Source organism: Capricornis sumatraensis, chromosome 4 (assembly GCF_032405125.1).
Source record: "Capricornis sumatraensis isolate serow.1 chromosome 4, serow.2, whole genome shotgun sequence".
In the NCBI taxonomy this organism is placed as follows: domain Eukaryota; kingdom Metazoa; phylum Chordata; class Mammalia; order Artiodactyla; family Bovidae; genus Capricornis; species Capricornis sumatraensis.
This window is the reverse complement of record NC_091072.1, coordinates 95,249,144-95,267,023: the sequence shown is the minus strand read 5'-3', so window position 1 is coordinate 95,267,023 and position 17,880 is coordinate 95,249,144. Positions and strand designations below refer to the sequence as shown.

Sequence of the window (17,880 nt, the reverse complement as noted above, 5' to 3'; positions counted from 1 at the left end):
CTTGGACCCAACTCATCCGTGAGCAGCGCCTGCTCCCTCTTCTCCTGTCCGCCGTCCCTCTGTGGGGTGGAGAGATGAGAGCCTATAGCGGTCCAGGAGGTAAGATTAATTTGAGGGCTGGAGGTGAGGAATAGAAAGTCCATTTTGGTCTTAGATCCAAAGCATGGTTTCTAACCTAACTTTATCCTCACTATAAAGTTATTTTCATCCCAGACTCCTGTGTTTGTTTTTTAAATTGGTTCAGAAAACTCAGAGGGAAAAAAAGATAAAATTATTTTTCTTCCTTAGACCTCAACAAGCAATCTTCTTCCCTTCTCATAGACTAGAAAGCAAAGTTTATTTTTAAGTTTTTAAAAATTTCACTCTGCCTCATACTCTAAATCAAGTGTGCCTTCCGTTCTTTCTTTCTCTGTCTCTTTCTATGTTTATTTGGCTGTGTTGGGTCTGAGTTGCTGCACACAGATTCTCTAGCTGTGGGCTCAGTAGTTGCTCTGAGGCGTGTGGGGAATCTCAATTCCCTGACCAGGGACCAAACCTCTGTCCCCCGCACTACAAGGTGGATTCTTAACCAGTGGACCACCAGAGAAGCCCCTCCCCTCAGTCCTTGTTAATACATTGTTCTGTGAAATGCCTTTCTGACGCGCCTCCATGTGGCTTTCCTGGTCCCTGCTGGACTCAGATCCTCACTGCGGTGTGGTCTCCTCACCTGTGACTCCCCGCCCCTGCACCCCCATCCACGTGCTGCCACAAGCTAAGGCTTCCACTGCCTCGTTCACCGATCATGCTGCTCCTCTTGCTCAAAACCTGCTCTGCCACCCTGGGTGCAGTTGAAGGCCCTCCAGGATAATGAGCCTGATTATAGCTACTAGCCCTTCAAGCTAGTCTTCCAAACTCGCTGATTCTGTAAGGCAAACTTATTTCACACCGACTTATTCCTGCTGCCTTATTTTTCTTGTTTTACTTATCAACGCGGAATATTCACTGGAAGGAATGATGCTGAAGCTGAAACTCCAGGACTTTGGCCACCTCATGCGAAGAGTCGACTCACTGGAAAAGACCCTGATGCTGGGAGGGATTGGGGGCAGGAGGAGAAGGGGACGACAGAGGATGAGACGGCTGGATGGCATCACGTGAATCTGAGTGAACTCTGGGAGATGGTGATGGACAGGGAGGCCTGGCGTGCTGCAGTCCATGGGGTCGCGAAGAGTCGGACACGACTGAGCAACTCAACAACTACTACTTATCTTGTCCTTCTTCAGATCAGATGGTTCTCTCTCCCTTCTCTGAATTCCCCTAGTCTCTTAGGAGTCAGGACTCACAGGGTTTACAGGTGATGATTCTTTGGCTAGTCTTATCCTACAAGTGGCCCCAAATTCTGATTCCGTGAGGACACATTCCCCAGTATGCTATTTGATATACACTACTGGACTCACGAGCTCTATAGAAACAACTAGTGAGATTTTGTGGTCTTGATGGAACAGGAGCTACAAGCTAATATTTATTATGCCAGATTCTGTTTTAAGTACTTTTTATATGTCATTTAGTGTGTTCCTCGGGTTCCTGGGCATAACAATCCTATCGTCCTCTTTTTACTGAGGAGGAAACTGAGATTTAAGTAAAGTAACTTTCTCAAGGTCACCCAGCTAGCAAGTAAAGAGACAGAGCTTGAGGCCAAGACTTGATACCAGTCTGAGTTTCTAACCTCAATAGCACACTGCCTCCTAAGGGATTTTTGAGGGCTCTAGGCGGTCACTGTGGACAGAGACTGCAGCCATGAGGTTAAAAGATGCTCCTTTGAAGAAAAGCTATGACAAACCTAAGCAGCATATTTAAAAGCAGAGATGTCACTTTACTGAGAAAGGTCCATATAGCCAAAGCTGTGGTTTTTCCAGGAGTCATGTATGGATATGAGGGTTCGACCATAAAGAAATCTGAATGCTAAAGAACTGATGCTTTTGAACTGTGTAACTGGAGAAACTTTTGAGAGTCCCTTGGACTGCAAGAAGATCCAACCCATCAATCCTAAAGGAAATCAACCCTGAATATTCATTAGAAGGACTGATGATGAAGTTGAAGCTCTAATGCTTTGGCCATCTGATGCAAAGAACAAACTCACTGGAAAAGACCCTGATGCTGGGGAAGATTGAGGGCAGGAGGAGAAGGGGGCAACAGAGGCTGAGATGGTTGGATGGCATCACTGACTCAATGGACGTGAGTTTGAGCCAAGTTATGTGAAGGACGTAGTGAAGAAGATGGTGAAGGACAGCCGGGTGTACTCCAGTCCGTGGGGCTGCAAAGAGCAGACATCACTTAGCAACTGAACAACAAATGGGATTTTTTAAATTCTTCCTCTACAACCCAGAGATAATTACTCTAACATTTGAGAAAATTTCCTTCCAGAGTTATATTTTTATGTAGATGTGTATACACATGCACATAACTTTTTTACTGACTTATGATCATGCTTTTATATATACAGTAATATTTTGTTTCACTTAATATAGTCTAACCATCTTCCCATGTCATTATGCACCAATATTGTTTTTTATGAATTGGCCAGACTGCAGAAAGTACACAGTATAATAAAACAAGCTCGTTCCCAAAATGGGATTTTGGCCTGGGGCATGAAAAGCTACTGAGAATCAGAAGACCGTAAATGTTCAGATGTCAATGTGAGACTTTAAATATTGTTCAGGTTTTCATGGGCGACAACAGGGGCAGTCTCCAACAGAATAGTCAATTCTTTTCTTCATATGAAAGTGAACACTGGGAATCCCCCATAAATGCAAAGCCTTCCAGAAGGTGGGTAATGACTAAACCATGTACCACACTGTATGCCAGGCAATTCTGCAGATGTTCTCCTTTGCTTTTCCAAGCACCTGGTGAGTCTAGGCATCTCCACCCCACCTGCAGGCTGAAAGAACCTGTAGAGGTCACAGGTAACGCCAGTGTGAGGGTTGGAATTTAGATACTGGAGCCAAAGGTCTTCCTTCTTTTAGAGAAGCCTGTTTCAGATGAAAGAAAAAAATAAAATCTGGGACTTCTGGTGGTGGGTTGAAGTCCCCGCGGCTAGGACTCCAAGCTCCTGCATTAGGAGGCCTGGGTTCGATCTCTGGTCAGGGAACTAGATCCCACATGCTACTGCAACTAAGAATTTTCACGCTACAAATAAAGATCCTGTGTGCTGCAACTAAGACCTGGTACAGCCAAATAAATACAGATAAATATAAAAAAAGAAAAGAAAAAAAAGTCTAGAGGAAGACAACCAAGAATGAGCTAAATGAGTGATCCTGAGTCACAGAAAACAGCTAACAGGAATCCTGAATACCAAGGAGAGGAAAAATGAAGCCGAGAGAAAAGCAGGCTCCTTGTGGTCAAGTCTGGCGGAGACTGGAGTGGGGGCGGCCTGCTGAGTTGATAGAGTTGGCTTTGCAAACCAGTCCCCAGACAGAAAAAGATCCCGTTCTTCCAAGAGCCGAAAAGAGGCCTAAAGTCAACAGCACAGTCTTGGAATGGAGGCCAGAAGGCGAGAAAGACATTAAAAGGAATCCTAGCTGTCGGGAGGGCCTGCCACAGGCCAGAAAGGGGGCGTGGCACGGAGGACATCTGGAGGTTTAGGCTGCAGGCCCAGGCCACGCTGCCTGAGGACTAGGTCATGAGATGTGTGCTGGACGGTGGAGAATTGCTGGAAAGAAGGTGCCGAATGCCTCTGAATTCACCAACCCTTTCCTTCTCCACTTGAATTCTTTAGGGTGATATACAAAAGCCGAACAGTGATGAGCTTCATCAAGCAAGAGGATGGAGACCTGGTGGGGGGTGTTTCCTTTATGAGAGGAGAGGTTCCAGTTACATGGAGAAAAGACGCTGTGGACCAGGGGAGGGTCGAAACACTTCCCTTTTTCGCCAAACAGGCCTCCGCTCAGTTGGTGGGGGCCTCTCATGGAATTCAGTTCTTCTTGGCCAGAAATCCCTACCTTAGACCTTGGAAGACATGAGGGAGGCTCTGCAAACCTGGCGGCTGCTCGTTGGGTTTGGCAAACTCGAGATTTTTCCAGCGCCTTGTGTTCAGCAAAACTGAGAATGTGTTTGGCTAGAAACCCTTCTCTAATTTTTAAACCCCTGTGCATTTTTTTTAACGTAAATTTGATCCACATGGTTTCAATTTATTTTTATTTAACTCATCAAATCAAATTAGGAGCTACAATGATGAATGGGAACAATGCTGATTTCCAAGAAGATTTTTGAGCCTTTTTTCTTAGAACAAAATCACATTCCAAACACCTCCCCCCCGCCAACCACCACCATTCCCCTCCCCGCAACCGTTAAAACTACCAGACTGAGCTGAGTTTGAAATTTAGAACCCAAATGTGAAATAAAGATCCATGCTTGGCAAAGATGAGGCATAGCAGAGGAATGTTCTTAGGAAGTCACGGTTAGAAAGCCAGCATAGACTTGGGGTGGGGGTGGGGAATGAAGACAGAAGGGAGTCGGTTCTTCTTCATTGGATAGTTTAAGCAGATCTACCTGGCTTTTGGGGCTCCTAAGCTCCTGAGCTGTTTCTCTAGGGTCTGACTTTATCACTTCAACCCAGGGAAAAGGGGTTTCTGCTCCAAGACTGGGGATGGGGCGGTCCCCGGTACTCCTCTCTCTTTCTTCTACATTTCTCATAGGAGTGGATTCAAGCTGCTCTCCCCACCTCCTCTCCAATCTTCCTCCCTGTTTCCTGGCTCTGGCTAAGCCCTCTCCATCTGGAAACATTTAAAATGTACAACAACTTTAATCTCGTGCAAAGGAGTCTTGAGATCTGCACTACATACCCATTAAGCTAAATTATAGGTGCACAATCTCATTTTGCACAATTCTGTCTGGCCTCGGTTGGCACACACGAAAGGCCATTCCTGTGTTTCCCAATTATTTTTCTACCACACCATCATTTTCTGCATCAGTCTGAGGCCAGCCATATTTCTCTGAGAATCTCTGACCACTAAGGCCCCAAGACAGAGGTACTCTCTTCAGAGTCCCTTGAAACAGTCCTCAGGGGAACCCTTGGACATGCCAAAAAAAAAATCTTGAATTCAGCTTCTCTCCCCTACAGAGCCTGAGCGAATCAGACAAACTTGAGTATGAGGATCATCTTGTTAGTTAATAACTGTACAGCCAAGGGGAGTTAACTTTCTTCCCTGAATCTCAATTTCCTGATCTGTAAAATGGGTATACTAACCATACATACCTCACAGAATTGTTGTGAGGGTTAAGAAAAAAAAGTATGTTGTCTGGCCCAGTCTCAGTAATCAATAAACGTTACTTGTTATCATAAAGGTGCTACACTTTATTCAATTCTACCACTTTCCTAAGAGCACTTACATTTTTCCATAGGTTGCTGGTACCCTTTTAAATCCTCCCCCATCCCTTATCAATGCTGAAACAACCACACCACTTCCCTGAGAATCAGCATCACTCCAGACAGGTAACATGAAGTTTCTGATCAACCAATGGATTTTTCATTAGTCCTTGGGGAATCTCCCAGGTTGGCCCTCCCTGGCATCCAGAGTAGCACAGCGATTGGAAGATCTGTAACTTAACTGCACAAAGAGATAATTTTTTCTGAAAACCAAACTTCTCACTTTATATACAAAGTATGTGTGTGTTTATGTGTGTACTGGGGTGGGGAGGGTGAGGAGGTTTTCATTCTCCTGTAAGGAACAAAATGGTTAATTTAGTGCTTCCTTAGAACGCTCCCCCACACTTCATGGATTTTTTTTTTTTTTTTGTGGTGGGGGGGAATAGAAAGGTGACAGTACCATTTAATATGCCTGATAAATGCCTCTCTCTCAAGGGGGAAAATATAGATACCCCTGAGTATAGTATTGGGCTTCCCAGGTGGTACTAGTGCTAAAGAACCCGCCTGCCAATGCAGGAGACATAAGAGACGAGGGTTTGATCCCTGGGTCGGGAAGATCCCCTGGAGAAGGAAATGGCACCCACTTCAGTATTCTTGCCTGGAGAATCCCATGGACAGAGGAGCCTAGTGGGCTACAGTCCATGGGGTTGCAAAGAGTCAGACACGACAGAAACAACATAGCATGCACAAATATAGTCTTTAATGGTTCCCTCTGGCCAGGAGGGCTTTTAGCAGTAATTTAGAGATCCTAGTGTTGAGGGACTAGGTATCCATCAACATCCAGGGGAACTGAGATGCTCTGTTGTCAAGATCCTCATCATGCAGAATCGCTATGAAGGCTAAAAGAGAGACGGCTACAAATGGTAAAAAGTATTTCCACCAAGCTGATCTCACTTGAGATCCTGGGTGACATCAGGACACGCGCGTCTCCTATTCCTGCTACTCACTAGAGATTTCCTTCTGGTGAGATTTCCTGTAGCTGGGTATATTCGAGATGTCAGCCTCAACCTCAGTTCAGGACTCTGAAGGAATCAGTCCTGCTCATAGCGCTGCCACAAGGCTGGGCCTGGGTGGCTGACTGTGCCCATGGATGGCTCTAGAGTGGGCACAGTCTACAGGCTGTGAAGTCAGCTGTGACCTGGTAGAAAAGGTGAGTTGGGCCATTGAGATTCCGTCTGTGCACCTGAGGGAGTAAGAAACCAGGTGGCCTGACAGCAGAGACCTATGGGCCATGGCTGGTCTTAGAGCTGCCTGGCTTCCAGAATCACCTTCTCTTCCGTAAAGCCTGGCTCTTCAAAGGTTCTTGTGGACCCCATAAATATCTTCTCCATAGTAGGAAAATAAGCACCTCCTTTTGAGTCAGCATGAGTGGGTTTCTGTTTCCCTCAACAAGAAGAGCCTTCACTGAAAACGCAGCACCCACCCTTGGGAAGAGCATGCAGATGGAGCTATGTCTAAACATTCTGAGCATTTCCAGAGGCACTGTTTTAACAGTTAATTACACAGTATGCAAACACTGCTGGGTCCCAACTCACCCCTCCCTGGCTCTCCTCGGCTACAGGAACTGCAAACCTTCCTCTCTCTCCTCCAGCCTCCTCTGTAGCTCGGGGAGGTCAGGTACCACAGTTTGGGACAACAAGATGCAAGTGCATGTCTACTGGGACAGATGGGCTGCTCCCCTTCTTCCTACCTTTTGTGAAAATGTTACGCTTGAACCTGCGTTACCATCTTGCAACCACGAAGGGAAAAAAGCAGCAGAGATGTCACCTCTGGCACATGGAGGTGTCATACCAACATGAACAGCCACCAAATTCCAACCTTCTTGTTATGTGAGAAAATATACCCATAAACTACTATTACTAAGAGTTTTCTGTCACTTAGAAACAGTATCTTTTCTAAATGATATACGTTGAAATAGAACTTGATGTTGTTTCCTGTATTATAAGAAAAAGGATTTTTTAAACCAAAGATGTGACAACTTGTTTTTCAGTTAACTTCTAAACATCAACTGAATGATACTAGCTTTCCAGGCAATTAGAATCTAAGAGGGGATAAAATATGTATGTAAATCAACATGCTATAGGCAGAAAGTGAAAACACTCTCCAGGTACCTGGAGTAGGGGGAGACATGACTTCCTGCTGGGGGAGGGGAAAGCAGAAGAAGTATTTACATTAAATTCCAGAGATAAAAAAGAGCTTGGAAGTTTGGAAATGAGGGGGAAGGGCATTCTAGGCGGAAAAAATAGTTTGAGCAAATATGGAAAACTAAAGATCATATACCAAAAATAAGTTCATTCTGGCTAGAGTAGGGGACAAAATCAGATTTTTGAAGTTGGACCAAATTATAACAAGTCCTTATAACTTGTTATAATAAATTATAACAATGCCACGTGAAGGAGTGTGGGCTTTATTCTCTGAGCCATGGGGTGTTGTTGAAGGTTTCTGAGCAAATAGGTGTCAGAGTAGTTGTTTAGGAAAACTGCTCTGATGGCAGTACTGGGCTGGATTGAGGAGGCAACGAATGCCACTAGGCCGTGTAGCCACCTGGGCAGGAGGTGATGAAGAAGGAACCAGGACGGCTGAAGCGAAAATGGGGTGGAGAAAAGAAACAGACATGAGAGACAATGCCGAAGCACATGGGACCTGAGCTGGCTGCTGCCTGGATACGGGGTGAGAGTCATGGAGGGGTAATGGAGAAAACGTTCTTGCACAAAAGAGAAATAAAAACCTCCTGTGGTACCTCTGGAGCTGAAGACAGGAATGGTTTTATGTAGATGTTGGAGTCATGCACCTTCAGGTCATGGTCCCCGAGTCCCCTGGTCACTCCAATAGTTGCCATTACACGGGCCTAGGAGTATAAGCAGAGGGTCATCAGAAACACCCCACAAACAGAGACAGCATCCCCGCCACAGTGCAGGTGCCATGGGCTATGAGAGAAGCAGTCATTTCCCAGTCCCCACTGCCCCTGGCTGTTAAGTTCTGTGGGTAGTTGTTTTCAAGGAAGAGCCCACCAAGGTTACTTACATACTTGAGGAGTGGCTTTTCTACCAATTACCTGCATTTGAACGGGCTGCTGCTGTCTCTTCGCAGAGACTGGAGGGAATGATGTCCAATAAACTCAATACAATACATCTGTGATGTCTACAGCTACTGAAATCAATTCAAACCAAATCCAACAGGATCCGTCATCCATACATCTCCCATCGGTTCATCTGTCCACCCATCCATCCATCCATCCGTCCATCCATCCATCCATTCCCCCCCTCATCCGTCCATCCATCCACTATGCACTCATTCTTCAAGTATTCTACCGCCTATGTCTCTAGTTCTGTGATGAAAGATATAAAAATGTCAGAGGCAGATCCTGCCCTTCCACTGCTCATATATTTTACTTTATGGCTGGAGAAAATGTATCATTAGATTATAACCTGTCCTGCTAACATCCTCAAACAATTCCCTCTAGGTAGAAAGGAACAAGATGCCACTTTGCTGTAACTCCACAGAGACCTCATGGCTGAGAATATGCCATCTGCAGCCTTCTCTGCATGGTTGTCCAAATGCTTTAAGGAAGCAGTACTATTGTCCTAATGCCTATACTGTCAGCCTAATGATCTCCTGGGAGGCCACAGATATGAGTCACCCAAACATTTATTGAGCACCTACTATGTGCAGATACCATCCTGTGGGGGACACACGTCTATGGTCTTGTACCTACTATAAAGGAACTTGGTAAGGGAAAGACTAAGAGGTACATGTCTGATTAACAATATATAGAATATGGCTGAGTGCTGAAAGACAAGTCAACAAAGGATTACGTGAGTTCAGAGAAGGTAAAAATTCTACTAAGAAGGTTCCCTGGAGGAGGTGGGGGCACTACATTTTTGTGCAGAAGGATGTCCAGCTCAGGTGAACAAAGAGGAATGGGATGAAAGTCATTCTGGGTTGACTGAAGCCCATGGCTCTAACATATGGCTCATGAACACTATACCTGGTGTAGTGGCATGGTTCAAAGACCTATACTTGAATCCTTGCTCTGATGCTCTGGTAATAAGAGTAAGCTAGAAATGCTATGCCTCACCAGTATGTGAACCATGAACTTCCAGATGTTCAAGCTGGATTTAGAAAAGGCAGAGGAACCAGGGATCAAATTGCCAACATCTGTTGGATCATCAGAAAAGCAAGTGAGTTCCAAAAAAAACATCTATTTCTGCCTTATTGACTATGCCAAAGCCATTGACTGTGTGGATCACAACAAACTGTGGAAAATTCTGAAAGAGATGGGAATACCAGACCACCTGACCTGCCTCTTGAGAAATCTGTATGCAGGTCAGGAAGCAACAGTTAGAACTGGACATGGAACAACAGACTGGTTCCAAATCAGGAAAGGAGTACGTCAAGGCTGTATATTGTCACCCTGCTGATTTAACTTATATGCAGAGTACATCATGAGAAATGCTGGGCTGGAAGAAGCACAAGCTGGAATCAAGATTGCTGGGAGAAATATCAATAACCTCAGATATGCAGATGACACCACCCTTATGGCAGAAAGTGAAGAAGAACTAAAAAGCCTCTTGATGAAAGTGAAAGAGGAGAGTGAAAAAGTTGGCTTAAAGCGCAACATTCAGAAAACTATGGTATCCGGTCCCATCACTTCATGGCAAATGGGGAAACAACAGAAACAGTGAGAGACTTTATTTTTAGAGGCTTCAAAATCAATACAGATGGTGACTGCAGCCATGAAATTAAAAGACACTTGCTCCTTGGAAGAAAAGTTATGACCAACCTAGGCAGTAATATTAAAAAGCAGAGACATTACTTCGCCAACAAAGGTCCATCTAGTCAAGGCTATGGTTTTTCCAGTGGTCATGTATGGATATAAGAGTTGGTCTATAAAGAGAGCTGAGTGCCGAAGAATTGATGCTTTTGAACTGTGCTGTTGGAGAAGACTCTTGAGAGTCCCTTGGACTGCAAGGATATCCAACTAGTCCATCCTAAAGGACATCAGTCCTGAATATTCATTGGAAGGACTGATGCTGAAGCTCCAATACTCTGGCCACCTGATACGAAGAACTGACTCACCTGAAAAGACCCTGATACTGGGAAACATTGAAGGCGGGAGGAGAAGGGGACGACAGAGTATGAGACGGTTGGATGGTGTCACCGACTCAATGGACATGAGTTTGAGTAAACTCCAGGAGCTGGTGACAGACAGGGAGGCCTGGCATGCTGCAGTCCATGGGGTCGCAAAGAGTTGGACACAACTGAGCGACTGAACTGAACTGAGAAAAACTAAGACATGACACTCTAACACATTACCATAGTCTTCATTCTACTTTCCCTCAAAAGGCTGTGAATTTGGAGTTGGATTCACATCAGAAGGTGGGCAGGATTACATTTAAGTGGAAATGAAGCCATAATGCATTTTTACAAGGCTAGACTCAAAGCGGGTAAAATGCAGACAGAGGATGTGAGCCTGGGGACCTCTGGCCAGGCGCTGCTCTGTTGGGAGCTCCCTTTAAGCTGAGACACATTCGCCTCTAAGTGTGGAAATTCTGAGTCCCTTATGCCCCTTCTACTTTCCTCCCTGCTGCAGTACATTCTCAGGTCGGACAAAGCACAGGTGGGCATTTTAGTCCAAAGAAATCTGATATTTCTGCTAGTTTACAAGTCCCACATAGGTCCTTCAAAGCACTGGCAGAAATCATACGAAATTTAATAGCAGTGAAAGTAGTCTGAAACTTCTGGGGAGATGTGTGCAGAAAAGAAAGAAAATTCTGTGAAGGATCTAGACAGAACTGATGTGTTGCATTCTAAAGCTTCTCAAGAGATCGTGGACTCCTGGGACAGAGGGGCCATGCTACTTTGGTACAGGATATGCCTGGAGCGAATTGGAGCCATGGTGGCTTTTAAACAGGTCAAGAGGTACAATAACTGAATTCACCAGCTACATATCACAGAACTGTCAAGCCCTAATTTACTGGAATGCTGGAGGAACATGATATGCTGGTGAATTGCACTTTTTGCTGAGCTGGGAAAAACCTTGCTCCTTTAAATCTTACTGCTGATCATCAACAGAAGAACCCATTTGTCCATTTTTCTGCTGTAGCAAGGAGAGTATAGTCAACAAAGTTCCATATAGTCAAAGCTACAGTTTTTCCAGTAGTCACATATGGATGTGAGAGTTGGACCATAAAGAAGACTGAGTGCCGAAGAATTGATGCTTTTGAACTGTGGTGTTAGAGAAGACTCCTGAGAGTCCCTTGGACTGCAAGGAGATCAAACCAGTCAATCCTAAAGGCAATCAATCCTGAATATTCATTGGAAGGACTGATGATGAAGCTGAAGCTCCAATACTTTTGCCACCTGAATCGAAGAGCTGACTCACTAGAAAAAGCCCTGATGCTAGGAAAGATTGAAAGCAGGAGGAGAAGGGGATGACAGAGGATGGGATGGATGGATGGCCTCATTGACTCACTGGACATGAGTTTGAGCAGGCTCTGGGAGATGGTAAAGGACAGGGAAGCCTGGCGTCCATGGTGTTGCAAAGAGGTGGACATGACTGAGCGACTGAACAATAAAGGAGAGTATAGAGGCTTCCCTGGTGGCTCAGACAGTAAAGAATCTGCTGCAATGCAGGAGACCTGGGTTTGTTTCCTGGATCAGGAAGATCCCTTGGAGAAGGGAATGGTAACCCACTCCAAAATTCTTGCCTGGAAAATTCCATGGACAGAGGAGCCTGGCAGGCTACAGTCCATGGGATTGCAAAGAGTTGAACATGACTAAGTGACTAACACTTTCACTTTCTTTCAAGGAGAGTATACTGAACAGCTTATTAAATACTTATGCATTTACTGATGGCTTGCCGTGAGTCAAGTACCAGGCTAGATGGGTTCTAAGGATATGACGGCAACAGGATGTGGTCCTGAGCTTACTGGAACTCACTGGGGAGCAGCAGGGTAATACTGAGAATCTCAGCACCATGAAGCCCAGAAACTGTAGGTGCAGATCACTGGGCTGAGTGATGCTCATTGATGGTGTCCACTGTACACAGATACACGAAATCCTACCAGAAACAGAGCCCTTCCCTGTCCTGACTCTCAACCAGGATGGCAAGGCAGATAGTGTCCATCTCCAGGAAAGTGGGAAGTTGGTTTGAAAAATGATGCATTTATTGATCAAATATCCATGTTTCATTGCCCTCTGTGAAATTCTTCTCTCCTTTGAGCAAAATTACTGCTGGGCTACACTGAAGCCAAAACCTACTTTTGTGTGCTCTCTTTCATACCAGACACACACACTCTCTCACTCAAACTCTGTCCACAAAGGCATCCTTCAGTTTTCTTATGAGTCACTTGTTCTGATAAAAGCTATCACATGCTGAAAAAAATTTCAGTTGAATATTCTTATTAATGTGACCACATTTTTCACTTCTAATTGGAACTCTCAGTGCTTAGCTGAAATGTATTCATGTTCTGAGGAAGGTTGCAATGATTCAGAAGGTGTTTGTTCTTCCTGGGAAATGACTTCAAAGCTTTCTCATCTCCACTCCTGCACCCCTCTCCAGTCTGCTCAGAGACCACTTTAAGATCGCCTTCCTTCAGCCCAACAATGTTAGAGTCTGACAGGGGCCTTGGGAGCTGGTGATGAATGGTCTTTGCTGTCTCAGCCTGCGATCTGATCCGTGTGATCCTATAGTTTATTGAGGTGAAACTCTGGATCCCCTTCTCATGGGGCAAGTGGAGAAGCTGGCGTGTAGAGTCTGAGCATCCATGGTGGAATGCACCAGCACCAGAAGGAAGTGGAGGGCCACAGCTCCATGGCTTGTATGACCCCCGGCCAGTCACGCGACTGCCTGAGCAGTTTTAACCTTGCAGTTCCTGCTGCCTCATCTCCCAAATGGATGTAAGGCAGCCAGCTCTGCCTGCCTCGTGGCTTGTTGTCAATACACAGTGAGATGATGTATGTGAAACTGGTCATGTTTAAACACTGCAAAAAGTTATGCAAATGGATCGAGAAGGGGGATGGCATTTTCACAAAACTTTTAGTCCCCTGTGCTCACCACTTCCATTCCCCAGCCCTGCCAATCCCTGGACCCTTAAGACAGGAGACCTGAGGGAAGGTGGAGGTGATATTCTTTCAAGCTGTCAAGACTACAAAATCATGAGCTGCCAAGTGGAACACGCAGACTGCCATGGGCTCTGTTGAGAGAGAGCCTGGTTCTCTTAGTCCAGGGAGGGCACATGCCTACCTTCTTGCCTTCTCCATATATAAGGGGAAACTTCAAGTCATCGTCCTCAATGGTTTTGTATGCCCTGTAGGAGGATAAACAACATTAAAAAAAAACAGGTTTGCACTCAATTAGTGACCCACTGCCCTGACACAGGATGCCAGGCAGTTTATTTTCCCTGAGCCTCCATCCACTCACCACACTGCCGATCTCTTTCTGTACAAAGAGTCAGTCTCCCTACAGAATTGTGTGTCTGTGTGTGTGTACGTATTTCAACGAACCAGAAAATACCAATATATGCCTGAAGAGAGAGAAAATGAGCTGGCCTACTCACAAGCAGCGAGAAGGGGAGACAGGCTTCTGTCCTCAGCACTTAGCGTCCCTGCAGTACTGAACGGCCCCAGCCGCGGTGGCGGGGTTGTCATTAATCTGAAACCACGAAAGGCAGCAGTGCTCAGAGATGGAGGTGTGGGGGACGGATGGTGAAACTGCTCCAAGAGCCAGCTCCCACCTTCAGGGGTTGTTTACGCCCAAGCAGCCTGGTATTGGGACGGCTGGAGAAGGAATATTTAGAGCCCGCTTGACCTCAGTGTGATCCTTTGTTTCACGATGGCTATTAGATGGCCATTGGACACACAGAAAGAAAATCCTGTATACGCTTCAGTGGTTTACACCAGCCATGCCACCACTCATGCAGCAGAGGCCGGCCAGGCCGTGGCGAGGGTGTGAACAAAGGCCATGTTTTAACAGTTTGGCTCACAAGGAACTTAGGAAACAAACAAGCAAGCAGGTATCCAGTCACGAGTTGTATAACCCTGGCAAGTAGCTCCATCGTTTTGGACCTCTGGTTTCTCATCTGCAAAATGACGATAACCACACAGGACGTAAACAGCCTAGCATGGAGCCTGATACTTTGTAAGCACTCAATAAGTAGTAGCTGTCACTAATATTTAGTAGGTAATTAATACTTGGCATATAGTTCCCCTTTCTGCAAAATGGGGAGAGCGTTGTCTATTCACTTCCTCAGAGAAGTATTAGGAAGACTGAGTAAAAGATGGGGTATTTTCTGCTAGGTTGGAAGCTAGAAGCAAGATGCTTTTCTAAACTATTGTCTCCTGAGTGCATGAAAAAAATTAATTTGTGACATGCGTGCATGTGCTAAGTCGCCTCAGTCATGTCTGACTCTTTGCGACCCTATAGATTGTAGCCCGTCAGGCCCCTCTGTCCATGGGATTCTCCAGGCAAGAATACTGGAGTGGGGTGCCATGCCCTGCTTCAGGGGATCTTCCTGACCTAGGAATTGAATCTATATCTCCTGTGTGGCTCCTGCATTGCAGGCAGATTCTTTACTGCTGCGTCACCTGGGAAGCTGAATAATTTGTGACATACCTCTTGATATATCTAGGCGGCTTGAGAGTGAATCTGACATCAAATTTATGGAGGTGCTTGATATACAAAAGAATGCAACTCAACTGAAAAAAGGCTCAACTCCAAAGCTAAAGCCAGCACATCTTGCTTATCTGCAAGTTATTTGGTTAAGTTCTTTCCCGTGGGGGTAGAGAAACAGCGAAGTTCTGGCACTGGATGTGCCTGGGCTTGAGTTTAGCACTGCTTTCTGTCCAGCCCTGGGCAAGGGGATAAGTCTCTCTCTGAACCTTAGTTTCTTCATTAATCAGGGAAGCCAAAAAGTGGGGCTTACTTGTGAACTTGTGGTAAGGATTACAATGGGCTGATGAATGTGATGAGCTTAGGAAGTATTTGGCACAGTGCCTGGCACATACTGAGAGCTTGACGGAAGCTGGTTGCTGCTTCTGCAGTCAAGTGAGCCCAGAGGTATGCCATGAATTGAGTTTTCAAAAAAGGAACCATACTATTTCCTTCCCACAAATCTACCAAATTAACACAAAGTGGAAATAGCTACTTTGATATTTCTATACTCACACAGATGATTTAAGACACTGTGGGTGTACGAGTCCCTTGGGGAACAAATACAGCTGTTATTAGACTACAGTCAGCTTGGGGATCCAATGAGTTTGTAGACCCATGGTTCTCCATCTTGGCTGCAGAAGGAATATCCTGAGAGGGCTCTGAAAAGCCTGTTGCTCAGGTCACAGCAATGAGGTCTGAACCTCTGCGGATCAGACCTAGGCACCAGGAATTTTTAAACAAGCTTTCCAGGTGATGCCAGCGTGCAGTCATGGTGGAGAACCACTACTGGAAACCAAGGTCATTAGCTAACATTCAAAATCAGTTGAGCAAATGACTATATGGTTCAAGGGAAAGGGAGGTAATGACTTAAGCAAGGCTGTGAAGTGGGCACAAGTGGGGCTTGGGGACCACATGCAAAGTAAAAAGACACATTCAGACAGAGACGATGCAGTGGGGGCAGTCTCAGGGAGGGGCTAGGGCTTGGCGGTCCAAGCACAGGAGTCTGGAACTACAGAACCGGCAGAGGGTGGCAGCTCTAGAATCAATGACTGGAGGTTATTTAGAGCTCAGTGGAGACAGGCTGAGAATGCTCTTAACAAGCTTGAAAAGGCAGCCAGAAAACTGCCCTTTGACCGCATCACAAGCCCAGGTAATGGAATTCTCCCAGGGCAGAGAATCTCAGGAGAGTGAAGTCTGTTTCAGCACCGCTCTGAAAGGCAAACCCTCGTCCTGGGGTTCTTACCCACAGGAGCAAGTCCACCCAAGTTCTAATCTTATGGTTTAGCCTCTGCTACTTTGTCTTTTTTTTCTGTTCCTTTTAATTTTTAAAAAAACAATTTTAAATTTAAAAACTGAGTAAAGTTGCTTCACAATGTTGTGTTAGTTTCTGCTGTACAGCAAAGTGAATCAGTTATACGTATACATAAATCCCCTCTTGTTTGAATTTCCTCCCCATTTAGGTCATCAGCAAGCTTTGAGTAGTTTTCTGTGCTATACAGTAGGTTCTCATTAGGAATCTATTTTATGTGTGTTTGTCAGCTGTGTCCAACTGTTTGTGACCCCACGGCCTGCAGCCCTCAGGCTCCTCTGTCTGTGGAGTTCTCCAGGCAGGAATACTAGAGTGGATTGCCATTCCCTTCCCCAGGGGGTCTTCCCAATCCAGGGACTGAACCCAAGCCTCCTGCATCTCAGGCAGATTCTTTACCATCTGAGCCACCAGGGAAGCCCACGGCACAGGCTAGAAGGCCACTGGGCTGGCTGCACCCCGAACGCGGGAATCTCTCCTGCTGTGCCCCTCATGCTGGTCCTGGCCTCTGTCATCAAGTGGGCTGCTGTGGACAGTCTCTGTCTAAGGAGCTTTACAGGACCAACTCTCTAGTGCCACTGGATAACAGCCATGGGAAATTCCTTCCTAAACTGACCCAGTCACCCATTGGTGTGTTGGTCTGTCTTCTGGAAAAACACGAAAGGAATCTAATTTCTCTTCTACTGAAGAGGTCTGCAAATATTTGAAGAGAGCTATCTCAAAGTTTCCTTTTTCTTGGTATCATCAACTGTCCTTCCCCAGGACCTGAGACACCATCTCTGCTCACTCAAGCCACCATCCATTCAAACAACATTTATTAACTGAGCACTGAATCAAGGGCTTCCCGGGTGGTGCAGTGGTAAAGAATCCACCTACTGATGCAGGAGACGCAGGAGACGTGGGTTCGATCCCTGGGTCTGGAAGATCCCTTGGAGGAGGAAATGACAACCCACTCCAGTATTCTTGCCTGAAAAAATCTGATGGACAAAGGGGCCTGGTGGGCTACAGTTCACGGGGCTGCAAAGAGTCAACAGGACTAAGCACTGAATACTGTGGGAGGGGCCCGCTGGGAGCCTTTCAGTTTGTTTCTTCCTGTCATTGTCCTAAGGAAATGGCACTCAGAACCACAAAGGAATGAAATGGTTACTTCTTTGATTTAGACCATGCTCTTATCTTTTTTTGGCCACGTCACTCAGTGTGCAGGATCTTAGTTCCCCAACCAGGGATCGAACCTGTGCCCCGACAGTGGTCCAGTGGAAGCACTGAGTCTTACCCACTGGACCACCAGAGAAGTCCCTAGACCTTGCCCTTTTTTAAATTACTGTGGCTTTTATTGGTGTTATGTGTCTGTGTATACATGTCTGTGTGGCTTAGGGTCATGTATCGAAACTCTGAGTAAAAACAAACAAACAAAACCCAACCCCAGTCAGTCCACAAGAAAAAAGACCCAAGAAAGTTTTCTGACTCATTGTCTTCTTTAGTTTATATTTATACAATGAATATTTTATTCTGAATGGA

General features: G+C 45.6%; 1 protein-coding gene across 1 annotated transcript in view; it reads right to left on the bottom strand.

Moving 5' to 3' along the window:
• PPM1H (protein phosphatase, Mg2+/Mn2+ dependent 1H) overlaps positions 1 to 17,880 on the bottom strand; it is a 293,423-nt gene that overhangs the window by 31,657 nt on the left and 243,886 nt on the right. Inside the window, exons 7-8 of the mRNA XM_068971237.1 lie at positions 13,650 to 13,713; positions 8,142 to 8,249 (exon numbers count right to left, since the gene is read on the bottom strand). Of these exons, the coding sequence (XP_068827338.1) occupies positions 8,142 to 8,249; positions 13,650 to 13,713 (172 nt within the window). The remainder of the gene's footprint in view (positions 1 to 8,141; positions 8,250 to 13,649; positions 13,714 to 17,880) is intronic.